The following is a 27,970-nucleotide window of genomic DNA, read 5'->3' on the forward strand; positions in this document are numbered from 1 at the left end:
AGTTTTTTTTTTGGAGAGAATGTAAGAAAATATGAGATTTGAAAGAAATGAATGGAAAAGAGAGATGGGGACGGCTACAAATGGGCTAGGGTTTTGTGTCTCTCCTGATTCTTTGTTCGTTTTAGGAGTAAATGCATGGAATTTGAATTAATTATGAAATAAAATTTAATCTTGTGAAAAACACCAAAAGAAGGCGTGTGGTTTGAGTTTCTCTATATATATTGATGCGTGCATGTTCTTCATGTATAATGAGTTATTAGGTAGGCGGTCCGAGGATTGAGATGGTTTTGTTCTTTGATGTTGTTGTGTGATATGGAAAAGACTTGAATGAATTTTGACATGAATGATTCTTTAAATGTGTGATTGGATGAGAATGTCTCCTATTTAAGAATGAATCACAATCTAAGATATACGTGTAGTATCTTAAAAAGACAACAAGTGATGTTAGGGTTTGAGAAAGAATTAAAGCCCATTCATGGTGTTTGTCAAGCCGACCCTTTTTTATTTGTTTTATGTTTTGTCAACCAATTAATCTATATAACTATTCTTGTTTGTTGAAGAATCAGACACCCTCAATTGTGTTATTTTCAGCCAGCCAGACTCACCTGAGCCAAGCGTAAAATTCCGGCATCGGAAAAGTTTTATTTTATTGTTATTCAAGTAAAGTGCAATGTTATTTGATAGACGCTCCTTTTAACTCAAGGAGCAAGAGATAGGTACAAGACCCGAGCGTAGCAACATCACAGAGAAAGAGAAAAAGAACAGGTGGGTGGAGTACGTGCGGTATAATTTCATAGTTTTTATAATTAAGAGTAATTTAACGTGACACGTATTTTAAATTACTTTCTTTAGAAAGTTACTTAAAAAGGTAAAAAAAATTATTTAACTCACGTGACGTGAGTCGGTGTAAAAATGAGTGAACATGTGAAGAGACTTTACCAAAAAGGCGCACCGAATCTGAGACAACTCTCCACCTCAGCACCAATCACGCGTCGCCGCGTCTCCCACTACGTCCCAGTTCCCCATTACCTTTATTCCCTTTCTCAAATTTCCAAAACCCTAAACCCTTATAATTTATCAGTTCAAATTCAAAAGCTCTCTCAGTCTCAGCTACTCACTCAAGATTCACCTGCCACTACTACTATGCCAAGTTGTGGTGCGCTCAATGTGCTCGAGGATGTTGTACTTCGCTCTACCGCTAGCTCTTCTTCTTCTGCTACTAGTCTTGGACCCAACGACGTCGTACTCGCCGTCTGGTCCACACATCGCCGATGTAAATATACTCTTGCCCCCCAAAATGACTCATCCTGTGGAGTACAGGCTTCAAGGAAGTGATGGTTGCTTCAAGTGGTAAGCACACACACTCTCTATGTATATGTGTGTGTGTGTTTTGATGCATTGAGCTTGTATTTGTTAAGCGTGGATCGTCTTGATAAACCTGGGAGCTCTGTTTGGCTGCCCAGAAAATTTAGGAAAAGAAAAGAGCTGTTTAAAATCATGATACGACCTAAGAAAAGAGGAACCTCCACTGACCTGAGCTGAATCCAAGTATTCTGGTTAGTTTAGCTTCATATAGAATTGATAGTGTTAAGGAAATGCGAAACGGTAGCTGAGAAATTGCTTTCTTCGTCTCTTTTGTTCTCTTTCAATGTGCGTTTTGTTTGATACTCAAATTGTTGAAGCATTTTACCTGATTTTTTTTTTTTTTTTTTGAAAAATATATATAGGTCCTGGGATCATCATGATATTCTATCGGTGCAACCCGAGTATAATTCAAGTAGTCACTGCTCGACAAGCGCGCGGCTGAGGTCGATTGCTCCTTACAGTGGTCGAAAGGAGACTGCAGTTTATGCTGCTGATGTGCACACTGGGACTGTAATTCGTTGCAAAGTTTTTATCGACAATTTCTCTAGGATTCAGATATTTCATAATTCTATCAAGCTTGACTTAGATGGGCTTGCTACCCTTCGTGTCCGCGCCTTTGATAGTGAAGGTACTTCCAGAAGTAATTATTGTATGTAGTACTTTGGTGTTTGATATATGTGGACAACACTTTTTTCTATCATTTTTAGCTGCTTTTGGAGGTTGAACAGCTTTTTCTGTCTAAATTTGGTTGCTTATTATTTCTTGAATATAATTTGGCCTGGTTCTAAAATTTAATTCAATTGTCATCGTCTTTTGCAGAAAATGATTTCTCGTCACTAGTGGGCTTACAGTTCATGTGGCACCTGATGCCTGAAACTGATGGATTGCCTCATCATCTTGCCCATGTTCCTTTGAAGGATTCTCCCCTAAGCGACTGCGGTGGATTGTGTGGCGACTTAGATATCCAAATAAAACTTGAAGATAGTGTATGTACGCTGCTAGTGAATGTGAATGAGCATTGGCGGTATGCTTTCTTATACTTCTATGTTTATAACCAACTATTTTATGTGATGCAGGGTGTATTTTCAGATTCTTTTGTTGTAAAAGGAGTCGAAATCGGCCAGGAGATTGTTGCTGTGCATTTGCTTGAGCCGAGATTAAAGCACATGGCTGATAGGATTACTCTAACCGTAGCAGAAGCCATGTCTCTTGATCCTCCCTCACCTGTTTTTGTTCTCATTGGTGCTACTGTTCATTATACCCTAAAAGTTATCCGTGAGAATACTCCCCAAGGTTCCTTTTTCAAGACCCTTATAATAATTCTCTAAAGGCACATTTTATGTCTGTGTCAGTATGCCCTCAATTTTTTATGACTCTGCCTACCAGGATGATGGGCTGTATGAAATGAAACCTTTTCTTTTCATAATATTAGCTTTTGATTCTATGGAACTGTAGATGCTGGATACCAATATAGGGGTGCAATAGCAAGCATAATTTCTTTGTTGAAATTCCAAAAGTTACTTTCTGGAAAGCATCTAGTCCAGAAATAGGAAACTGTAAGTTTGTTGCAACAATTCCTCAAGGTCAACTAATTTTTTTTCCTCCTAGAGTTTCATGATGTGTTACATTTTAGGAATGATCAAAGTCTTTTCCCCGCCTTCTTTCTTCTCTCTGTTTTTTTTAGGAGGAGGGGTGGGGGGTTGATTTTGAGGTAGCATTATATAAAACACACACTGATTTTGAGGTAGTGTTATATAAAACACGCGTACACACACACACGTGATTTGGGTTGTAGTCTTCTGGTGGCTTCGGTGATTTTTTTAATTCCAGAAAAAAAGAGTCTCATATCTGAAATATGCAAAAATTATATGAATCTTGAGTCCTGATATCAAAAATAAAGTAGACTAGGGCAGGGAGACTAGCGGAGGGGCACACCCGAAGAACAAGTCTTTGAATCTTGATGTGATAAAATTTTGAACTCTGCATAGTACTAGCTAGAAGTGACTATTTAATTGGTTTGGCATGTTGTAAGATCTCTCTCTCCAGATGGATGATTGTTTTTGACCTTTGATTTCCAAGCATCTTAATAAGAACAGCCAAAACTCTTCTGGGAATTATCTTGTGTGGAGTTGTCACTGTAACAGTAGTCAGTAAACTAGTGTGAGCTTTGAGTCTTTTTACCTTGGTTTCAATGAAAGTTGGATATTCCCTTGATTGAAGACCTAGTTTCGAATCAGGTTTCTTCTACTTAAGTTTCTTTAGCTGAGACTCAATATTCAATAGTTTTGGCATTATGCAGGCATAGAGGTTTTCAGGGATTGTTGTTGGATATTGGTTTAGTTTAGAGCTACTTTCAACTATGCGTCTTTTACTTTCTATCTATATATATATATATATTGTGTGTGTGTTAAAAACACTGCATATTTAATTTCATTTGTCATTATGCTACCTAGCTTTATGTTTTTAGTTGTGTTGCATTGATTCTTTAATGTTGTATTGGTATTTGCCTCTTAAGTAGAATTGCATGGAATGACTACATAGTGCTTCATTCTCAGCACATTTTCAATGGACTTACCATCTTTTTCCTGGAATTTCAGTGGTGGCTTTACCATCTCCACATCATCGATGGTCTGTTTCAAACTCTTCGGTTGCTCAAGTGGACTCTATGATGGGATTAACAAATGCACTGGGTTTAGGGGTAACAACTGTTGTGGTTGAAGATACAAGGGTTGCTGGACACATACAAGTTTCATCACTTAACGTTGTCGTACCAGATACTTTACGTTTATACATAGCTCCGTTTTCTGCTTCTGGTGATCCTCTTGAAGGAGCAGAAGTAATTCCACCTGTGGCACGTTGGTATGTTGTTTCTGGCCGTCAATATCTCATACAAATGAAGGTTTTCTCACGAGGACCTGGTGCACAAGAAATCTACATTACAAAGGTAAGTGATGCCTCTTCTAGTTTCACTTTTTAATATTACGTATGAAAAAAAGTTAGCTTGGTAGAATTTTCCTTTTACAATGCCTATGTTAATTGGCCTTCCAAATTTTACATGATACTAGAAAAGTAATATGGTTTTATCTGGTATATATCTATGTAATATACCTTTTTTTGTTTTTGATAAGTAAAAGTCATTGTATTAAAAGCATATCTATGTAATATACCTATCAAAGAAATAATTTATTAGGGGTTTGCTGAAGCCATTGGATTGATTATCAAGTCCAGTTAGTTTGTTCGTGGGTCCCCATAAAAATGACATAGTTATGCAGAATTAAGATGTTCTAAATTTCAATTTTGAACCATGTTGGTGTATGGCAAAAGGTTAAGCGTTCTCCTCTTTGTAATCTAGAAGAACTAAAGAGATAGTAGTCCAAAATGTTTGTTTTCTGGCAGGTATTTTCCCCTTTATATAGTTTCATTTGGATAACTGCATCTGAAAGGTATAGATTAGACTCTAGGTTTATTTAGAACCCTAAAATATTTCAGAACCCTAATGGTCCTCCTTTCCTCTTTCAAAAGCCTCAACCTTTTGTTTCTGGGCAGTCCCGCTCGAACAGATTGTGACTGCCGTGTGACCGAGGCTCTCTGGTTTTCAGCTCAGTTGAATGGAACCTTGTCATGACCGGGACATATATTTTATTATTCTTAATACTCTATTATTATTTGCATCCTTTCATTTTTTCCTGGTGTTACAAATTCCAAAATCCTTCATGTTTTGTTTATATTGTGTTCTTTATATTCTCGATCTTTATTTATTCTAAAATTTCTTTTGTCTTTGCATTTGCACAATGTATATAGTTTTTTTTTTTAAAGACTTTGTCAGTTTTATGTGTCAAAATGTTGTAATTGCATTTTCTTCTCTCTTGTTCGATTTGCTTTATTTCACTATTCGTTTTTGCATTTTTCTTTGCTCCTATCCGTGGATAATATGTGGGTTACCGTTTGTCTTTTTCGACTCATTAAAATGCATTCACTTTACTCTGTTGCATCAATTAGTTCATTATTTTCTTCCCCTCAGAAATTCCTTCCATGCATTGCAGAGTGACGATGTTAAGTTGTACGATAACCAGTCTGAGTACTGGAGAACTTTCATGGTGTCAGATGATATTGCAGTCAAACATGGCTGGGGCAATTCTAGAATCTTGAAAGCAACTTCACAGGGACTAGGAAAATTGACGGCTTCTTTGGCATATCATAGCGGGTACCAAGAAAAAAAAGAGGTGCTACCTTGTATTAGTTTATTATTTTGTACTTTTATTTTAAGCTTCTTTTTTATTTTCTGAATATCTCTTCTTTTTATTTTTTTTTCCCTTTATCATACCTCTGTTGTCTGTTGTCTTAATTTCCTCCTATTCTTCTTTTTTTTCTCCTTTTGAATTGTGGATGGGGTGCCTGGTTCTTGTTAAGGAAGTAATCTTTAAATAACATTTTATTTGTCTTTGCTGATTATATTCCCTTTCAGGTTCTCAAGGTTTTGCAGGAGGTCATGGTTTGTGATCAAGTAAAGTTTAGTTTGGATCAAAGAAGTGGTATAGCACAAAGCATTCTCCTTCCCTGGGCCCCTGCTGTTTATCAGGAGGTGGAGCTAAGGGTTACAGGAGGTTGGTAGTTTTCTACCTGCTGAGTTTCTGTAAAGTGCTTAATTTAATGCTGACATTGTTGATCAGCTCTGATTTCTATGAGATTGTGTAGGTTGTGCAAAGGCATCTAGTGACTATAAATGGTTTTCCTCAGACGCAGCTACTGTATCGGTATCTGCTTCAGGGGTTGTCCAGGCCAAGAAGCCTGGTTCAGCTACTGTTAAAGTGCAATCTGTTTTTGATGCATTGAATTATGATGAGGTAATGTTTAGGGTGCACGATCTTACTCTCCACTCTATTTTCATAAGGGGGAGGAGATCACATATGAGCTAGAGCTATTGGCACAGGAGAATGTTTTTTTGGGTGTCAAGAAAATTCCTTATTTGCTCTACAGATGCTTATTCTTTTTTTTTTTTTTGCTAAATAATTATTTATTTATATTTATAAGGATTTATGTGTTAGTAGGCCAAACATTGACGAATTATTGCCTCTCTGCATCTGTGACTTGAGATCCGTAATTTTGCATGTCCATTAGAATCTATCAATTCCTACTAATTATCTTTCTGACATTGGATGAGTTTCCACCATCTTCCATGAAGTATTTGTGATAACTTGACAAGAAAGCATTTACAAGCCATGAGACTGTCACTTTGAAAAATACATTTTTCTCTTTTTCTTTTTTCCTGTTGAGCAGAAATCCATGCGGCATTATTATGCCATTATCTAGGTGACTTGTACCCCCCCAAGAAAAGAAGAAAATGAAATTTGTGAAGATGTTAGTGAGGTCATTCTGCAGGTAATTAATGGGGTGTTTTCTCATGAGGAGTGTTGTAAGAGTTCACTTACATTTGTGCTTGCTGTGTCCAAAAATGCTGAGAAAATCTTATAAGCTGGTGCACTAAAACAAGGGACATGCCTTAAACGCTAGTGTTCCTTTACACCTTTTGTTGTTTGTGCACAAAGTTTAATATGTTGGTTTTTCTAGATGTATGTAATCTCTGCGTGGCTCTTATCTCTTTTACTCCCTTCCACCCTTTTGTTAACACTTTCTTGTATTCATAATGCTAAATAATTATTGATAGGTGGTGATTGAAGTTTCCATCCCCTCATCTATGGTTATGCTTCATAGCTTCCCTGTAGAGACTGTTGTGGGATCACATCTTGAAGCTGCAGTGACAATGAAAGCAGCCAGTGGTAATGCCATATACTGGAACTATCTGAACTTGCCTTCTTTTATGGCTGGTTAACTCTTTTTTAAAGTTGATTTGTCAACTGCAGGCTCCTATTTCTATAGATGTGATGCTTTTAGATCCTTTATTAAGTGGAAAGCTGGACGCGAGTCTTTCATTATCGTCAATGCTACAGAGGAGAAACCTGTCTTAGGCATGCTGGAAAATGTTGGGCAAATTGCATCTTTAAGTGGTCCTCCATGCTCTTGGACCTATGTATATGCTTCTGGTCCTGGTCGAGCTATGTTGTCTGCCACTCTGTTGAAAGATTATCACCACGTTGATAACTCTTTACATGGGTCTATTGTCTTAAAAGCATCTTCATGTATTGCCGCCTACCCACCACTTATCGCTTGTCAGGCTAGGGATGGAAGCCAATTTGGTGGTTATTGGTTTGATTTGGCTCAAGCAGAAGCTGATAATCTATTGGAAAATTTGGATAAGTTATATCTTGTTCCTGGAACACATTTAGATATCATGCTTCTTGGTGGACCTGAACAGTGGGACAAAGGTGTTGACTTCATTGAAAATGTGGAAAGTTTGGATGAAGGGCACAATCACATTCAAAATGGAGTTCTTGTGCATCAAATATCTGGCAAGAACACAAGTGTGTACAGCGTTGTATGTGAAAAGCCGGGAAACTATGTAAGCTTCTGCATTCTCTCCTTGCGCTATGATTAATATGGCTCTCTCTCCCCCTCTCTCTCTAAATCTCAAAGTCATGATGTATTATTGTCTTTTCTTTTTTGTTTTTGTTTTAAAATGACACAGAAACTTGTTTTCAAACGTGGTAATTTGGTTGGGGATGACCATCCTCTGCCGGCAATAGCAGAAGTTTTGTTGTTACTTTCGTGTAGCTATCCTTCTTCAATTGCACTAATAGCTGATGAACCTGGTACAAATTATTTCCTTTATATCAAAATTGCTTGCACCGACTTTACTTTAATATTCCATAAAATTAACTCTTTATGCTTCTGGGTGAATTGATGCCAATGTTAAGTAAACAAACGCGGTGTTATAAGGACTGCAATTCAAGCTGACCGCAATTCCGAGCAAATTCGAGTCACCCCTATTACTGTGGCAAATGGACGCATTGTTCGAATTGCTGCAGTTGGCATAAGTAACTCTGGAGAAGCTTTTGCAAATTCATCTTCTCTTTGTTTGAGGTGGGAACTAAGCAGTTGTAATGGGCTAGCTCACTGGGATGACACTTTTGATTCAGATAGGTCTAAATGCAGCTGGGAGAGGTTTTTGGTCTTGCAAAATGAACCAGGACTGGTACTTCCTAAACTTTAATGGTTCATCTTCATATTGTCATATCATGTTATTATACCTTTTAGCTGTTCATTTAGATTTTTTGGTTTATGTTTGGACTCTAGTGGATTATTAGGACAAGGTTGCATCCACATGTCTGGTTTTTTAGGTTCCATGGATAAAGCATTTGCTTTCTTATTTCAATTTCTGAAACGTTGTCAGTAGCGCACAGCATGCCAGATTTTCTGTGATCTTAGAATTATAGTACTTATAATATGGAACGCTCTATATCTATGCTCTGAAAATGAAGGCTTTTAAAGGCAAATCTTTTGCTTTATGAGATGATGATGGCACAGTAGTACAGTTATCACAGCTATTTGACATTTTCTGTGTTGAAGGATGCAGGTCACAGAATTAGGAATTCTTCCAAGTCCATGATTGCTCTTCCAGTACTAATTATCTGATTATTTAATTTCTGCTATCATTTTATTAGATTAGTTATGTTATTTGTAGATACTTGGATCTAAGTTGTGATCTACTATGTCTAGATAGCCTTTTGACATCTAGACTATAGTTTTTAGTTGTGCTTCAAGTTAGCAAAATACAATTTTTATATTTTCCATGTTATGATGAGTAAATTGTAATGTTGATTCTAAGCTGAGATGTTAAATGCTTTGCTTTTCAGTGCATAGTTCGTGCTACCGTTATTGGTTTCCTTGATGGTGTGACTGATCATTATTCTGCTCAACTGCTAGAAAGTTCAGAGAATGTTCTTACAGATGCGATACAATTACAGGTGTGAAGTTTGTAATTTTTTTTTCTTTTCTCAAGGAGAAGCTTATGTATTTTATTTTCCCTGCATGAATTAATTGGGTAAAGGCAGGGCTATTTTGTGGGTTTAGGGTTTCTTTTGTGGGTGTCTTGGTGTTTCTCCTTTTTTGGTTTTGGTTTTTTTTTTTTTTTTCTTTTTTTTTTTTTGGGTGTTCCTTGTGTATGTTTCTTGTGTACTTAGGAGCGCCTTACGCTTTTTTAATGATATTTGCTTGATTTCCTATCAATAAAAAATTTCTTAAGATTCATGTTGAAGTTTGTTGTCCTTGTTTTTTATTCTTTTAATTGTGTATTCTAGTAGGCATGCTGTTCTAATTGTTACTTTTTCTTCCAAGGTTTGGTTCTTACCTTCAGATTTGTTCTAATATGCAGCTTGTTTCTACTATTAGTATCAAACCGGAATTCAACTTGTTATTTTTCAATCCTGATGCTAAGGTAGACTCTAATCCTAATGTTCTTAGTTACTATTTTAGCCTGATTTCAAATAAAAATGCATTATTTGTGTTGTGAAGTTTGCATGAAAATATTAGAGAGAAAGAGGAGGCACGGTACTTCATACTTAACCTCTCTCACCACATTATATATATATATTGTAAATTCAATACATGGACCAAAATACCACCATAACAAACCCTTGTCACTAACACATTCAACCCAATTTGGTGATCAGACTTTCCTCTCCAATGCTGTCATGTATGTGGCAAAACATGGTGGTGTCAGAAAATATAATCCTTATATATCAAGTGCTGAACCAAAATACCACCGTAACAAACCCTTGTCACTAACACATTCAACCCAATTTGGTGATCAGACTTTCCTCTCCAATGCTGTCATGTATTTGGCAAAACATGGTGGTGTCAGAAAATATAATCCTTATATATCAAGTGCTATATATAACTGTTAAACAATGCAATTATTTCCTTATTTCAGTTAAATTTGTCAATTATTGGCGGAAGCTGTTTCTTGGAGTTTTCTGTGAATGATCCTCGGGTAGTAGAAATTGTTCCACTCCCACCGGGCTTAAAATGCTTACAATTGATGCTGTCTCCAAAAGAGTTGGGTAATGCACTTGTTACAGTTCATGATATTGGGCTTTCTCCTCCAATTTCAGCTTCTGCTGTGGTAATTCTTTTCTTCCCTCTGTGCTTTCTGCACAATTTGTTTGCTGATAGAAACTGCTCAGTCGGTTTTTTTTTTTTTTTATATATATATATATTATTTTAAGAGCGTAGCTTTCTAAGCGGAGCTGAACTTACCTCTTCCACCTGAACCAACTCCTCAATCTTTTTTGTACTGTTGATGAAAGATTTTCTTATTGTGATAGAACTATATAATTTTATACTTATCTTTATCCCATTGAAATCATTTGTTTTATGTAGAAATCTTTTTGGAGAGTTTGTTCGAGTAGAACTTATGGTGGATAGAGATATTCGCAACCTGATTCACAGAGGCATTATTAAACCTGAGGTCCATTAAAATTATCAGTGATTATTAAAAATATCCTCTCCTATTTCCCAGAATTTCTCACCAATTGAACGATACAAATAAATCAAGTTGCCAAACCATCTTGTCATCGATTTGTTTTACTTTCGCTGTTGTCATCCATGTGGTCATGGATAGTAAATTGGAGCATAACCGGCACTGCCATGGCTAAGACAAGGCCAGAAAGGCCTTCACTTTCAGTGGTTGCCATAGCGCCCATGTTAAGACGACATTGATCAATGATATTGAGGTCATCTTTGGGAAATAAATGAAACTATCCAATCAGCTAATTGGTCTGATCCAAGCACAGATACAACTGCATGATCTGAAGTTTGTCATGACTTTCCCGGAAAAAGTGGGAATTTAATTTTGCAATGTTTCTCATTTTGGGTACACTTAGAATCTTGACCTTGGGTTGTCTCTGTAACATATAATCTTGAGCAATCTTGAAATTATTTAGTGTTGTCTGATTTCTAAAGTTGTGAGCTGTTTTTTTTTTTTTTTTGTTCTTTTCTTTTCTTACTGTTTTTCTGTTATTGTTTATACTGGTTATGACAGCCTTCATCGTCCATGTTCAAACTCCTGATTCACTTGTGTGTGGTTTCTCATAGATGTATACATGTTTTACAGGTTCAAGTTGCAGATATAGACTGGATTAAGATTACGTCACAAGAGGAGATAAGCCTTATGGTTAGTCTTTCCTGGTGATGTATTTTTCTTATAAGCTGATCTGCTGGCATTGATTACAAGCTATCTTGATATTTTCAGGAAGGAAGCTCTCAAACTATCAACATAATGGCTGGGATTAATGACGGAAGTACTTTTGACTCTTCTCAGGTTTGAATGTCTTTTTTTTTTTAACTCTCTTTTCAGGGGAGCTATGTACTTCAATTTTCCTTTTACTCCAAATGCTTTTAAACTGAATTTAGTGGGACACTTCAACTAGAAGTTGCAGTGATTTGCTTGTGGAAAATAGAGCGTTTTATAGATATTCTTGGCCTTGATCCTTTCTGTTCTCGAAAAGGTTTTGTTTGTGTGTGAGTCATGGTTTTTCTCATCTATTCTAGATAATAACCTCAGTGATTGGGAACTTGTGATGCAGTATGCTTACATGAATATTCATGTACATATTGAGGATCATATAATTGAGCTCATAGACATTGATGACACGTCAAGTCCTCGTGATGGATATGTGAATGTGAAAGCGCCAAATTTTAAAATTATGGGTACACATCTTGGGATTACAACTCTTTATGTAAGTTCACTGTTTATCCATATGAATTAGCACTCATTGTCAGATTTCTCTGTCCAGAATTTGTGGCTATGTGAGTTTAAATATAATACTTGATAACAGGTCAGTGCTTCACAGCAATTTGGACATGAAATTTTGAGTCAACCAATAAAGATAGAAGTTTATGCACCACCAACAATTCACCCTCCAGATATTTTTCTGGCACCAGGTGCATCGTATGTGGTATGTACTGGAAATATTACCATTTGCTTGCTTATTGCTGATGCTTATTAAATGTAAGCTTTTGTTGGAAATGCTAAGATAAATAGAAATTCATTGGTTGCTGATGTGGATGCTTAGATTTCATTCTGCCTTCTCCATTGACTTTGGAGGTCCTTTATTAGCCTACACCTTCTACGCACATGCAGACACTATTATGCGTATTTTCTATGTATTTGTGTGTGTGCATGCGTGAGCATTGTTGCTGTTTTTTTTTTTTTTTTTTTTTCTTTTTCTTTTTGGTTTGAGGACATTCTATTTTTATATGCTTAGCTTACTGTTGAAGGAGGTCCAACCATCGGTGTATATGTCGAGTACGCTAGTATGGATGATGGGATTGCAACAATTCAGAAGTCTTCGGGACGATTGTCTGCAAATTCACCTGGCAATATTGTAAGATATGATGCCCTGTCAATACTTACTGTCAAGTATTTTGTTTAGCTATTTTTTTGCATGGATTACCTAACACTAGATTTTAAAGTTTCTTTTAGCGATGGGACATTTGATTGTCTTAAAGAAACAGATTCTATAATTTGCAGTCAGCTGCATATCCAAGGCGTGGATCTGGTTTCTCATAAATGGATTAATGTTTTTGGGTTATTATGAGGCCAGATGTTAATATTTTGCGAATTATACTAGAAGTAAACAGGTTCATCCTTATAAAAGAGGGTCTAAGGAGGGGTGGTTCTGTTCCTCCTTAAACCTATTCACCATTGGCTTTATCTGGTCAAGACTGGAAGATGCTGCCTGTACAACTTTATTATTTTTTTCTTTTTCCTTAGTATATCTTATTTATTATCTTATTTTTCCTCTAATCCATTATATTTCTTGCTATAATCAGACTGTTCTTGCCACATTTTTTGGCAAAGGAGATACCGTGATTTGTCAAGCATATGGCAGTGTTAAAGTAGGAATTCCTTCTGTGATGATTTTGAATGTACAAAGTGAACAGCTTGGTGTTGGCCGTGATATGCCAATATACCCTGTGTGTCCTGAGGTAAGAATTGCAAACCAACAATAATTGACCTTTCTCTTACAAGAATACTGATTGACTTCTGTTATCAGGGGGATTTATTTTCTTTTTATGAGCTCTGCAAAAATTATCAGTGGACTGTAGAAGATGAAAAGGTTGGATAAGTTCTGTATTTAACTACTACTTGCTAATTTGTCCTCTTGTCATTTACCTCTGTGTTTATTAGGGATATGTATTCATTGTTTGGGAGGAATGACTATTTTCTTTTCTTCATTACCTGTTTAGGTGTTGAGTTTCCACGTGTTAGAGCATTTATATGGTGAGAAGTATGAATCTCCAATAGCTAGTTCAAAAGAAGTTCAATTCACTAGTTATTTGGATGAGAAAGAGCTTGGTTTTGTCACGGTTTTGCATGGAAGGTAAACTAAAGTTACTACAACAATGGATTTTATAAAATCCATGTTATGCGTCATAATTTATGCTGAAAATGTTTGCATTGTACTGACAAAGCAATTGTTCTTGAACCGTGAATTAACATATTTCATCTTGTTAGAATATTAAATAGCATATTTCTCTTTTTGTTTTTTTAGATGTTCACTTGTATACTTATTATGTACTAGGGTTGTGCCCGCTTTTTGTTATGCACAACATTACTTATAAAAAAAAGGAATATTAAGTAAAACGATTAAATTTACCATTTTCCATCAGCGTAAGCTTTTAAGATAATTGGTAACTTAACATAGTATCAAAGTAGTGATCCTGAGTTAGAACACTGACTTTATAATTTATCTTCCATATCAACTCAATATTTCATATGTTGAGCCTCACTTGTTATGAGAGAATTTAAGCTCACGCATGAGGGGGAGTATTAGTTTTGAATTAAATGATTAAATTCATTATTTCTCATCAACTTAAACTTTTGGGACAATTGGTGATTTATGACATCGTATGGATGATTGCATTTGGTTAATTTCTCATGCACCCTTTTTTTTGGTAAATATATCCTTTGTCATCTTAACTATCTGAAGTCATATGAAAGTGTTTTGGGTTCACCAATAACTGGCCCAAAACTTATGCCCTTTGCTCATTTGTACAATGTGTATTAACCACTGTTTCTACACTAAGAAGTCGCCTTTTCCTTTGAGGAAACTGTTCCTACACTAAGAAGAGTGCTTTCAGGAAGTATGTTAGCTAGGTGACTTCTCTTGTATACTTCATGTGTACATGCGGGCGCCTTACGCTTTTAATGATATTTCGATTACTTAAAAAAAAAAAAAAGCTTCCATCATAATTTTCCTCTCCATATATGTCTGTTTAATCATTTTTCTTTGGAAAAATGTTGTAGCCAAACTACTTGGTATGCCTTTGGATTATGGAAGATTCAGTTTCCAGCTGGTTGCTGGCACCGGCAGTATGGTAGTGATGTCTTCAGCTGTCTGATTGTGATCTGTACCCACCAGCTGGTTACTTTGCAATCTAGGACTTATGAAAAGAATTGCTAGATCTAGGAAAATTTGGGGCTGTAATTTTCGTGTGTTAACAACAGGGCTGAGAGATTTATAGAGCTGTGCTGTTTTGGCAGAAGTTTGAACCCAAAAGAGGTTCCTCAGCCTGTCTTTTCATGACTAGATTTAGGCACTTGCTTGTAATACTTATTTTCAGTTGGCACTCTCCAGTAAATATTACTTATGAAGATTATGTAATTTGACGTTTTTATACCTTCATCTTAGCTGATTGTTTGTGCTTCTAATACCTTCATCTTAACCTCTTGTGGGGTGTGGCTACATCTGCTTTCTGTCTATTCTAATCAACAAATCTTAATTAGCTAAGGTCTATTCTAATCAACAAATCTTAATTAGCTAAGGTTTTTCTAATATGCCACTATTACTCCATTCCAGATCTGCAGGCAGGACAAACGTCAATCTCACATTCTCATGCGATTTTATATCTCCCGGTTCTAATTCAGGGTCAAGGTTATATATTGCATCTGTGTCATTATTGGTGGTGCCTGATCTCCCTCTTGCTCTTGGAGTTCCCATAACCTGGGTTCTTCCTCCCCATTATACTACAACAAATCTATTGCCTTCATCTTCAGAATCATATGGCCAATGGGATAGTCAGAGTTGGAAGGGAACTATTGTATATTCTTTATTAAGATACAGTGGTGAAAAGGAGGCTCTGCAGAAAGATTCAATTTCCATTCATGGGGCTAGGATAAAGACAACAGACAGCAACAATCTTGCATGCATTCAGGCAAAAGATCGCACAACAGGAAGAATTGAGATAGCATCTTGTGTCCGGGTTGCTGAGGTAATTTATGGAGGGCTGATTATTGGTGCCTGATCTAGGCAAGCTATATTACTTCAAATATGTTTCTCCATATCTATATTGTTGATACCTATTTTGCATGGGCACCTGTGCTATCATTTCTTAAGGTGGTACATGCATGTAGAGTTCATACTATATGTTGAAAATGTAGTGACTCTAGCTTTTGGCAATTAAGTATGATGTCATGGGTTGCGTCTTGTACCTTTCCTTCATCTTATTCTCATTGGTATTTGAGTATACATTCTTGACAACTTTGTTTATAATTTTAGATCTCAATAGCCTAATGTCTCTGCATTTTGACCAGGTGGCTCAAATAAGGATAACAAATAAGGAGTTCCCTTTTCATGTAATCAATCTTGCAGTTGGTGCTGATCTTAGACTTGCAATAAGCTATTATGATGCTCTAGGTAGTAAAGTTTCAGTAATATTAAATGTTAATTGGTAATTATATGTTTTGGATTTAAGTCCTCATCAGTCTGCTTGCGATTTTGCTATCGACCAGGAAATCCTTTTTATGAAGCATATCATGCAATTCTCGTTTATGCTGAAACAAACTATCAAGATGTTGTTTCCATAAACCATACACGTTATGAAGACGGAAATATTCAGCTAAAGGTATGTGCTATTAAATAAACCTTTTGAGTTTCAATAGTCCAAGCTTCAGGGGGATTGCATTGGACCTTTTACAATTTTGTTTTCTTTATCACTGATTATCATGTAAAATCGTTCATTTGGCAAATCACATCTGGATGAACAAACGACAATACTTATTTCTGTAATTGAATTTATTCCTGGCCATATCATTTCAATGTAACTCAAGGTCCAAATATTTGTTGAAGGCAATACGGCATGGTAGAGCTCTCGTGCGAGTATCAATCAGTGGTTCACCGCTGAAGTCAGACTATGTGCTCGTACGTACTATCCTTTTCTTCAAAATCCCATGAATGTCTGTGCTAAAGAAGCTATTAATTGCTATCCATCTGTAAATCGTACATTTCTCTTGCCTAATGCTTAAAAGCTAAGCTCTGCAGAAAAACTTCATAAAGGGCTTGGATTTTTTTTTTAATCTACTGGTATTAATACTGTGGAAAGGGGTTGATTCTTTCATGCCAAAACACTCAAGCATGCTTACCTTTATGATTCAAAGTTATTTTACATCTTAAATGGAATATTGCCGACTCTTATTTCAAATTTTCTCTTTCCACTTTTTTTTTTTTTTTTTCCTGTTATTTTTACTATAAAAAGAGATCTCTGTTTTTTTGATAAGTAATAATGCATTAAAGAGCGCAGAGGGGCGCGACCCAAGTACACAGGGAGAAAAGAGATCTCTGTTTTTATTCAATCATTGCTGAATATATGACCCGTGTATAGTTGGTTTGAGACTATAACTAGATGGGTCACACCATGGGCTGTAAATGAAATCAGCTAACAGCTAGCACTTGGCTTGGCTTAGCAGGTTTATTAGATACTGAATCAAGTTTGAGTTTTGTTTTTATGCTTGTTTGTTGGAGAAGCGAAGCTTTAGGGCTAATAATTTACTTCAGCTTAATGGGGTTGATTAACATGGATTGGGAAAATAAAAACGTAATTCTACTTAGCAAGCTATTGATTTATGTTTTTGCTCATACACCTTTTCCAGTATACTTGGAAAGAAATTTTTTAGTTGCTTTTATTAATGAAGTTCTTAAGATGACCTTCTAAAATAATTTTTTTGGTCATTGACCCTCCACTCACTTATATATATAGTTAACCACGGTTAAATGCACCAAGCATAACTTGAGCTGGAATCGAGCTCATTACCGAAATATTAAGATCAATCTGGACCTGAGCTTTGCTGATCACTCGTTAATGAGCTTGACTCGAGTTTGTGTGAGAGCTTGAACACTTATTTTATCAAGCTGATCTTGAACAGCCTGGGGCTCAGCTCGTTTGCAGCCTTGCCACACCTATACATTGTTTAGGTCAATCGTCATAGGATACCAATTATTGGTTTCTAGTCAATCCTCATAGCAACTCCCTAAGACTAATGTCTGAAATAAGCCTTATGTACTAACCAAATATTGTTCTCATCATAACATGGAAAAGTAAGCCCAATATGCATTTTACTTTCTTATTTTCTTCTTTGGTTCTCATTTTTGTTTTTCACCAACCCTATTCAGAGTTTAAGATCAGTTAATTTCTTCAGATTTCAGTTGGTGCTCATATACATCCTCAAACCCCAGTCCTGCACAAAGGAGCTTATCTTAACTTCAGCATAGAAGGTGGGTCTAGGGTGAACATACTTCTGTTTCATATTGTTCACAACTAATTTATAGTTATTGTATCTTCTTGTGAGATCTGTTGTCAAGTTACTAATAATATGCAATTTCAGTGTCTGCAGTAGTGTCTATATCTTTTTGCTATTTATAACTATTGGCTTCTTGTTATAACGTGAAAGTGTTATAGCATTCTTCTTCAAGCACTTCATAACTGTAAATGATAATATTATTACTTTAAACATCATTTACTCTAAACTATTAATGCTTGGAATATGGGACCTTTGGGTTCATGTTCAAGAACCTTATCTAATTATCTTAGCATCGTTCAGTCCACTCCAGGCAGCTTGGAATATGGGACTTTTGGGCTCATATGGGAACCTTATGAAACCCCTGGGACTATTGCACAAAACCATGTATAAGCACATGCACACAAAAGAAACCAGAAAGCAGTTGTAAAATAAACATAAACAGTTCTTAACTCCTTAAATTCCTTTTGAAATCTGCCTGACTTTTCTCTACATATTTTCATCACATACTGTTACCCATTAGAGATGTTATCTAATGCTCTCTCGAATGGATATATTTAGGTTATATGGATATAGATTCATTGTATGAAAATATATATGTGCCAAATGCATGTGCTACTCTAGGGGTGGACTGTGGAGTACTTGCGTCCTAGGGTGGCAATACTGCATGAAATGAATGCAGATTCTTAGCACAGCTTTCTTTATGAAATATAATGGATATTCTAGTATTTTCTTATATCATTGTGTTTCTCATGTATTGAAGACAAAATAATCATATAATTCTCTTCTGAAATCCGTTTCCAAATAGCCATGGAGATACTTTGAGCAGAAAAGTAACCTTTCCTTCTAATCTTTCATTCTGTTTTTTTTTTTTTTTTTTTTTTTCTAGCAGTTAATGTTACATTGTTTAGTTTAATGTTACCACATTTAACATGGTAGGTTTAAATGATCAAGTTTCTGGCCGGTGGTTCACTGCTAATGCAAGTATTATATCCGTGGACACATTGTCTGGAATAGCTGAAGCAGTTGGGGAAGGTTCAACCCAAGGTAATGAATAAAACCCTTTTAACTTTGTCAAAGCTGCTGGTCCCAACTAATTTAATGTGAGATATCTTCTCTCTATGCGTCTATGAGTTCCTTTGAATATATGATGATAGCCTTTTTCACAGTGGGAACTTGTTACCTGTGAACAGTTATTTTCAAGGGTTCGAGTTTGGAACTGCGAACTACGGGTACAGTGCTGACAGGTATTATTATTTCTGTGGGTGCTCCAAAAGAGATGCTGACAAATGTTCCTTTCCCCACAAAAGGATATAACTTCTCTGTGAAGTTCAGGTTTGTAAACTCTTGATTTCAGTTAAATATTCTATACGTTGAGCGTCACTAATTAAGAAAGAGTTTGAGCCCACACGAGATGGAGTGAGAATAAAAATTAAATGATTAGGTTAACCATTTCCTATTAGCTTAAGCTTTTGGGACAAGTGGTGTTATAACAATTTCCACAGTGCTTCCTTGAGAATCAACATTAGTGTGTGGATGAGCTAGCAGACTCATTCATGGCGTGAAATAATTTAACAACTTTATATCAATGGTGTTTGTTCAATACTCAATTTATTTTTTTATTTTCTGATTATTGACATTCGAATTTGGAGATGCTTTGAAAAATATATCTATTATCTTGATGCTTATGGCTCCATCACCTTTCACTTTGTCATCAATAATGTTGTGTACTTTATAATGTTCTAAAGCTGTGGTTTTCATTTTTGCTAGCATTCTTTTGGAAATGGGTGCATATAAATGATGGTGCTTTGTTAATGTCTTTGCTTGTTTCTCTTTTACTTCAATAGTAATGCATATGACAAGAAATTTGGAGCGATTGGAAACAGAAAGGAAGTCCCATACGACTGTATTGTGGACCCTCCTTTTGTTGGGTATGTTTCATATTCTTTTGTCTTTTCTGGCTGCAAATCTACTGAATAATATTTTCATCAGTTAATATTCGTTTCTATTTTTGGGCTTGAAGCTATGCAAAGCCATGGACAGATCTTGACACTGGTTGCTCATATTGCCTCTTTTTCCCTTACTCGCCAGAGCATTTGGTACACTCTATACCCATGTCAAAAGACATGAGACCAGATATATCTGTGTCCATAAATGCTTCCTTGAGAGAAGCTAATTATGTCTCTGGATCTGCATCTGCTCTTTTTATTGGAGGTTTTTCAGTATTAGAGATGGGCAAGGTAATGATATAGTCATTTCTAGCAGCCTACATCTAGTTTTCTTTGAGAAGAAAAAAAACTGAGACTGGAACCCTAATTCAGCATCCATCACTTTAGATGACTGTTGCCCTACCCCTAATTGCTTCATGACTATATAACTTCTAGCCATTTTCCCCCATTTTTTTTTTCTTTCTCAAATGAATAAAAAGAATGATATAAAAATACTATTATGTTCTTCCCATTAAAGAATTAAAAACAGAAAGGAAAAATAAAATAAAAATGGGGGTGATAGAGAGGATGGCCGCCAGACACTCCGGTTTGATTTTTTTTTTTAAATATTAATTTTATTTATTTATTTTGTAATGAGAAGGGAATTGTAGTGTTTTTAAGTCAATTTTGTTATTTAATTGAGGAAAAAATAGCTAGAGGTGTTAGATTTAAAATCTTTGTGAGCTCATATATTAAATTGGCCAAATTAAAAACTTAGGTCTAAAATGCAAAATACGAAAAAAGACATGGGGTTCTGGAATATTATCCCTAATATTAAATCAGCTCAATTTTAATAGTGTATGATATTGCGAATTTCTTAATGTTTCAGAATTTGATGCAGTTGAATCTGACACCAGACTCTAACAAGACAATCATAACCATCTTGGGGAATACAGGTACAATGGTAGACATTTTTCCCTGTGTGTGTGTGTGTTAACCATGGTCTTCATAACATGGCGTGATCCCTCTCTCTACCCATTAAACCCATCCCTGCTAATGGAGTTGGGGTTTCATTCTCTCCTTCTTCAATCAAACACTGTTGATTTTTGAACTTGCAACTTTCGGTTTTGAAACTCATCACAACTGATCAGCTGAGTTATCGCTTGTATTCCCTTTTGTGCACCATTCACATTATTTGTTCAAGAAATTTAATCTACTCTTCTACTGGGTTAGATTTTAGGGAACTTTCCTTGCTTTCCATCTTTACTGTTTAGACCAATTCACGTCACTGTAAATGCTGTGTATCATTTGTTCCTGATGACATGTTTGCATCATACATTTTTTTGATATGGATGCTTGCATCAAACATATCTATTTGCACCACACATTATTTGTTCAACGTATCGGATATATATGTTTATGTATTTCATAATTATTTATTATTAAGAGTAATGCTAGAAAGAAGACTGTTGTCCTTTTTTGTCCCTTCAAAAGTGATGTGACTTTTAAATTTATCATTTAATTCAATAGTGATCTATTCCAAATTTAATGGTAATTTTAAAAGTCACATCACCTGTAGAGAGACAAGAGGGAGACAAAAATCTTCCTTCTAGAATTAATCTATTCTTAATGACATGTTTGCATCATACATATCTATCTCTATCTGTACAATTCACGATATTTGTTCAACAAATCTCATGTACATTTATATGAATTTCAACAACCCTATAAAATGGAAGTCATTAATATTTGTGTTTTTTTCAATGACTGGTATATGGTAATGGTATTGTTAAGCTTTGACAGAACACCTTTGGGTTTGGGTTCTTGTAGTTCTTCCATCAACCCCACCAACCCCCACACCCCCCCCCTAAAAAAAAAAAAAAAGAAAAAAAAAGAAAACCTTTGCTAACCCTCCTAGGCGCTCTCAGTTTATACTTCCCGTGTATATGGGTTGCGCCCCTTTGCGCTCTTTTATATCATCATCATTACTTATCAAAAAAAAAACTGTATAAGTGCATCAGTTGCTAAAAAAAAAAAATTTGAAGCACTGACTTCATTGGTTGTTATTGTCTCATTTTAGATATTGAAATCCACTGGCACAAGCATGATCTGATGATGATCAGCCCCATCTATAGAGAAGAATCTGGGATCGGTGGACGTGCACAGTATGAGGTGAGCATTAGCTTAATTTACTGTGATTACTTATGATGCAAGTTAATTTGAAAATTATTTACTGATTGTTAAGAGTATTAATTAAACTATTAAATTCATCATTTCTTAGTAATTTAAAGTTTTTGGACAACTGACGATTTAACTTGGAATTAGAACATAGGTTCTAAATTCGAATCCTGACTCTACAATTTACTCCCTATTTTAGTTAAATATTATAAGTGTTAGGTCTCATTTGTTGAAGAGGAATTTGAGCCCCACACGTGAGAAGGAATATTAAAATATTTGTTAAATAATTAAATTTACAATTTCCTACCAACTTTAATTTTGGGAACAACATATGATTGAAGGCATTTGAATGTTTGATGTCTTGTAGAAATAAAATGGTTCCATATGCTCTTCGTAATACTTGAAGGTAGAATCCATCATTTGGAATGGAGTCTTGCAAAGCAAAAATCCATTTTTGTTGTGAGAGAAAATAAAAAGGACTGTTAAAACTTGAAATAGATACAGTGGTATAATTATAAAAATGGAATGTTTGATATCTGAAATAGATATCAAAATGGAATGATTAAACTTGAAATAGATATCAACCTCAGGAACACTATTTGTAGTATAGTTATATGCAGAAATGCAGATGATATCATTTTCCAAAATCCTAACATTCCTCTTGATTTGCAGCCGACTACTAGCTAAGCAAATAATAATAATTAGTGCACTGGGTTCATTTCTAAAGCTGTTTAAAACACGACAGATGATTTCGTACTCTAGACTGATCATCTCTCTTCTCCATGTCTTCAGATCAAAGTGCTAAGAGACAAGAGATTCACAGATAAAATCATCATTACTCTCCCAGCCAATGGTGAGCCTTCTTAGTCCTTGATCCTAATACAACTTCACTCCTTTCAGCAATCCAGAAAGTTCATCTCTGAGAGATACAGATAGAGGGTGTATTTCTTATAGGATCAAATTTTCATCGTTATTATTCTATTTTACAGGTCAGAGAGTGTATATAGATGTTGACTACGAGCCTACCCAAAAAGCAGCTTCAGGAACTACAATAAATAAAACCCTTTGGGTAAGCGTAGTTGGCTGCTTGGCGCTGTTGGTGTTGACCGTGGCCATCTTTATATGTTTCTTGGACAGGCCCAACAGACATCAGCCATCCACTGCTCTTCCTACTCCAAGTACCCCGGCACCTGTGACCCCCGATCATAGAGGCTCTGCTGTTCTGAACGAACAGTCTCCTCGAACACCTAAGCCTTTCGTCGACTATGTGAGAAGAACAATAGATGAAACTCCAAACTATAGGCAAGAGGGAAGGAGGAGGTTTAATCTACAGAACACATTATAGCTTTATGGCCTGCAAGGGTCAGATGTAGATGGGAGCCCTCGGAGGATCAGGTAAATTCATGTAGTAACCTGGCGTTTTGCCTAACAAAAGTTTTGTTGTATTATACAACTAGTTAGGAATCCAATGATCTGCTTTTTTTTTTTTTTTTCATGAAAGCAATGGACTTGGATTCTCAGATCATGCTAGAAGCTGATGCTGTATTAGTCAAAACCCATCGTTGGTGATTGATTCATTATAAGAAACGTATTATTTCCAACTTTTCTTTCTTCCTCTTATAGCCCACTGAATATCTTCTCATCGTCTCTTTAAAAAAAAAACTCACTGGGTAAACGGAAGGCACTTCACTCCCAAATCTCCGCCATTTTTTTTAGTTGTTTTTTTTTTCTTCTTCTTTAGGTGCGTATGCGTATGGCTATGTTTGTTTTGGTGAAAAATATTTTGTCGGAAAACATTTTTTTTAAAAAAGTGGCTATTTAAGAAAAATCGCCAAATATTTTATATATTTTCATATATTGTGAAACGGTAAGAAAGAGAGACAATGTAGAGGAGCTGGTATGAAATAGAAGACTTTCATGAGTGAAATTGAGATTTAGGTTAATATTGCTTGCAATTTGGGCAACAATTATGAGAAGGCTTTTAGAGCATTCCCAATGGAAGAGCAAAATATTACTTTTATCTAGAATAGCTCTTCAAATGTTCAAAAAACCTCCCACATTGGATGAGCCAAAAATATATGTAAAATAGATATTTGATTAGAGCTAAAAAAAAAGTTAAATGTAGCAGCACTTTTTAAGGGAGCTATTTTATTTTTTAGTGTTTCTCTCTCCTGCTTTATCTTTTTCCCAAATCTTTTCCCTCCTTTTTTTTAGAAATATAGCTAATCGGATGTGGAGACACTTAAAAATAGCTTAGCTAAATTAGATAAAAGTGAATTTTAAAGAGCTATTTTACATAAAAATATAGCTCTTCCTGGGCAAATGTTCGGGCAACTCAAACCTAAACCTACTCTAGTATGTAAGCCCAATAAAGGGTCTTATAGCAATTGTTGCTCGCTCCAGGGTATGAGTGGTGAAAAATGGTTAATGCAACTAAAAACATTTTGAGGTCTCCTAATTTTTACATTGTGCAAAACACTCAAAATAGAGAATGCTTTTTAGACGGTATTTTATGCCAAAAGGAACTACAAAGCGCCAAGAACTGGATAAAGTTTTTTTTTTTTTTTTGGTAAATTGGGTTAAAATAATTTCTTCTAACTTAATTTATTAAACAACATGTCTAAATATATGTAATTCTACATGTATTTTTATTTAATTGAGCAATTGAGATTGAATAATGATATTTTTTACGTTCATTTTACATCAGTTGATGAGGCGCATTTTAAGTTGTTTTTCTTTTATGCTTTTAAAGTGATTGACATAGAAAAGTCCGTATAAAATGTGATAAATGAATGTGAAGAATATCATTTATTTCTTAGTCTTTAAATGTATTTTGAACACATCAATTTAATAGAGTCGGAGAAGTACTTCGTCCAATGGTTTTTTGCTTTGTGAAAACCCTATGCCTTTCCCTATTCATAAATTATTGTTAGTTGATCACATTACCAAAATAATTTTTTTTATAAATGTTTTACGTCTATAAATAGGCAATACGGGCCTAACTCCAAATCTCAAACTCTTTCATTTATGATATGGGCTTTTCGTGCCAGCCGGCCCATCATGAAGAAAGACAGAGGAGCCGCTTCAATGGTCCCCATGACCATAATAACCACTCCTGTCCAGCCAATCACAACGCCCAAATGCCTTAAAAGGGATTTTAGGGCTTTTTGCACTAAAAACAACATCTAGGGCTCAACATTTTTTCCTCATCTTCCTCTCCATCTCCTCTCTGTACTCACCACTCAACGCTGTTTGACTACCGTCGAGTTCGGAGCCCATGGACGCGCAAGCCAACGAAGCTGTCTTCGACGGAGAAGCTAACGACGTTAAGTCCTCCGACCTTAGAGAAGAGGAGGACAAGTCTCATCCTCACACCGGCGACGGTGCCAGCGCTGGGTAACTCTCTCTCTCTCTCTCTCTCTCTCTCTCTCTCTCTATTTATTTTCTTTATAAATTTCTTTCTAGCTCTGTTTGGTTGCTAAGAAATTGCAAGAAAAAGAAACAAATTAGTCAAATCTTGGAAAACTCAGTAACTGTCTTTACTGCTTCATTTATTTGATTTCCCATTACTTATTAGGAATAATGAAATGGAAGTATAAGAAAGGAAATGATTTTTCAATATTGCTAAAAGTTGTAGAGGATTTGTGTGTTTGATTTGTTTGTGATTTTTGTCGGATTTGCGGCTTAAATTTTTTGCAGAAAAATCTTTATAGGGGGTTTAGCGCGAGAGACAACGGATGGTTAGTTCTTTACAGTGTGCTGATTCTTTGGTATTTGTTAATTTTAGTGGGACATGTATTGGTTTTAATCGCTTTTGCGCTTGTGATTGGAATAATCTCCTATGCAGCACAATTCGTCAAACATTTCGGTAAATACGGTGATATTATCGATTCCGTGATAATGAAGGACCGGAAGACCGGGCAGCCCCGTGGATTCGGGTTTGTGACTTATGCAGATCCCTCTGTGGTTGATCAAGTCATTGAGGACACTCATATTATTAATGGGAAACAAGTAGGGTTTGGTGTTCAATAGCAGATATTAAGCTAGGCTATAAGTTTTCTCTTTGTAGAATTCAGTTGTTGACATGGTCTATTGTTGTTTTGGGACCCCATGTATAGGTGGAAATTAAGCGGACTATTCCAAAGGGATCTATGGGCTCTAGGGATTTCAAGACAAAGAAGATTTTTGTGGGGGGAATTCCTACAACGGTGAATGAAGGTGGATTTTTCTTTGGTTTTATTATAACTGTATGTTGCATCAATAAGGTTTGTTATTAGTTGTAAAGGGGGCTATGTGTTTGTTGCAAATGGGCAGACGAGTTTCGGGACTTCTTTTCACAATTTGGAGAGGTGAGGGAACACCAGATCATGAGGGACCATTCCACAAGTCGTTCACGTGGCTTTGGATTTATTACCTTTGACACAGAGCAAGCAGTTGATGATCTCTTGGCCAAGGGTAACAGACTGGAGCTGGCAGGAGCTCAGGTGAGCTTAGTGCCCACTGGAATGGACACTTTTAATTTCCTTCTTTAAATTTTTTTTAAAGATAATTTCCCTATTTCTATGAATGTCCTCCATATAACTACTAGCTAGGGAATACACCAATTATTGTTTAGTAGATTATTAATTCTTTCAAGTACAAGCTTTTGCCTATAAAGGCCTCAGATAGAGCTTGCTGAGAACTTATGAACTTTTTCAGAAAACATAAACAGATGTATATGTTGTCCACTAGAAGGCAATACTGAAACTAACATCTAAACAGAGATATTTTAAATTGTTAGTTGTGTGCCAAATCTGATCGGTTTCTCAGAAGTACTTGATTTATTAATCATTTTGTTGTCAAGGTATCATGTTTTATCCATTCAGTTGCACAATTTTTTTTCTGGGTACATTGTGCTTGGGGTGGAGTTCCATAGAGTTCTATATGCATGATTTTGATTTGACACCAACAATGTTGTGTTTGTAGGCTTTCTGTTTGTTTCTTGATGTGATTGATACTGTTAATGACAATTGACAGTATTTCCATAGAAATTGGCACTAGTGGTGGCTTACTTTAGTGACCACTTGTAGAATCAGAAATTGTTCTCATAAATCCACTATGGTTGCACTTTTCTTCTTACTAAAAACACAACCTTAATCAGTTACGAAGTACTGTGATTTAGGTCCATGTATCTTTCTTGTAGGTGGAGATCAAGAAGGCAGAGCCAAAGAAGCCAAACCCACCACCTGCCCCGTCCAAGCGTTATAATGGTTCTAGGCCCTCATTTGGTGGTGGGTTCAGAGATGGCTATGGTGGATTTGGAGAAGGTAGTTTCAGTAGTAGTGGTGGTGGTGGTGGTGGTTATAGGTCAAGTGCACCCTATGGCGGCAGGAACAGTGCTTACGGTGGTAGTGAATTTGGTGGTTATGGAGGATATGGTGTTGGTGGTGGTGGTGGTGGTATGGGGGCCTACAGGGACGAGTCCTACCTAGGCTACTCAGGTAGGTATGGAGGAGGCTTTAGCAGAGGTTATGAGCTTGGAGGTGGTTATGGTGGACCTGGTGAGAGTTATGGGGCATATGGTAGTGGTGGAAGTGCTGGTGGTGGTTATGGGAGTGGCTATGATGCCAGTCTTGGTAGCGGCGGCTATGGAGGGGGTAGTGGTTCCTTCTATGGGAGTAGAGGGGGGTATGGTGGTGCCGGAAGTGGTCGATATCATCCTTATGCAAGGTAGAAGTTAGAAGGTCGTTCAAGGAGAAATTTTTAGGGTTGTAAGTGTACGAGCAATTAATGCGAAGTTGTCCCAGTTTGTAGCATTGAGTTTTTCAAGCTTGTTGGCCTATGTTTTTAGATTCTTTGTTTTATGAACGAGGTGCTTCGTTCCTTTCTTATTTTCTTCATTTGAATGTTTACCCTTCTGTACAAGGAGTAAAAGATATAAAAGATCGGATTCAACTTAGTGGTTTGATCTCTGCAAATTTTTGAAGATTATAACTGCTTAGTATATATTATGAGGGACATGGAAAGGCATACCAAGCACTTGATA

General features: G+C 36.1%; 1 protein-coding gene across 4 annotated transcripts; it reads left to right on the forward strand.

Annotated features, from left to right (window-relative positions):
• The first annotated feature begins 1,077 nt into the window (after positions 1-1,077).
• On the forward strand, positions 1,078-27,883 carry LOC132180486 (nuclear pore complex protein GP210). 4 transcript variants are annotated; one of them, XM_059593329.1, is made up of 41 exons: positions 1,078-1,350; positions 1,728-1,993; positions 2,185-2,351; positions 2,442-2,658; positions 3,963-4,309; positions 5,409-5,588; positions 5,831-5,969; positions 6,061-6,209; positions 7,031-7,142; positions 7,227-7,822; positions 7,949-8,072; positions 8,178-8,455; positions 9,117-9,227; positions 9,635-9,697; positions 10,193-10,384; positions 11,375-11,434; positions 11,513-11,581; positions 11,847-11,999; positions 12,099-12,218; positions 12,528-12,647; positions 13,096-13,251; positions 13,320-13,382; positions 13,513-13,646; positions 15,126-15,537; positions 15,860-15,962; positions 16,058-16,170; positions 16,395-16,466; positions 17,741-17,816; positions 18,779-18,886; positions 19,033-19,174; positions 19,687-19,770; positions 19,863-20,079; positions 20,657-20,723; positions 21,848-21,939; positions 22,738-22,798; positions 22,935-23,265; positions 25,645-25,685; positions 25,793-25,956; positions 26,064-26,163; positions 26,260-26,429; positions 27,128-27,883. In XM_059593329.1, exons 1-41 carry the CDS (start codon positions 1,166-1,168, stop codon positions 27,656-27,658), a joined length of 6,885 nt encoding a protein of 2,294 aa, XP_059449312.1. In that variant the 5' UTR covers positions 1,078-1,165; the 3' UTR covers positions 27,659-27,883. The 4 variants fall into 4 exon arrangements, 3 of the variants coding, with proteins under 3 accessions (XP_059449312.1, XP_059449310.1, XP_059449311.1); XR_009440161.1 differs by lacking the exons at positions 25,645-25,685; positions 25,793-25,956; positions 26,064-26,163; positions 26,260-26,429; positions 27,128-27,883 and adding an exon at positions 23,447-23,551 and having other exon boundaries at positions 7,209-7,822; positions 22,935-23,340; XM_059593327.1 differs by lacking the exons at positions 25,645-25,685; positions 25,793-25,956; positions 26,064-26,163; positions 26,260-26,429; positions 27,128-27,883 and having other exon boundaries at positions 7,209-7,822; positions 22,935-23,440.
• Positions 27,884-27,970: the final 87 nt, after the last annotated feature.

Source organism: Corylus avellana, chromosome ca5 (assembly GCF_901000735.1).
Source record: "Corylus avellana chromosome ca5, CavTom2PMs-1.0".
NCBI lineage: Eukaryota > Viridiplantae > Streptophyta > Magnoliopsida > Fagales > Betulaceae > Corylus > Corylus avellana.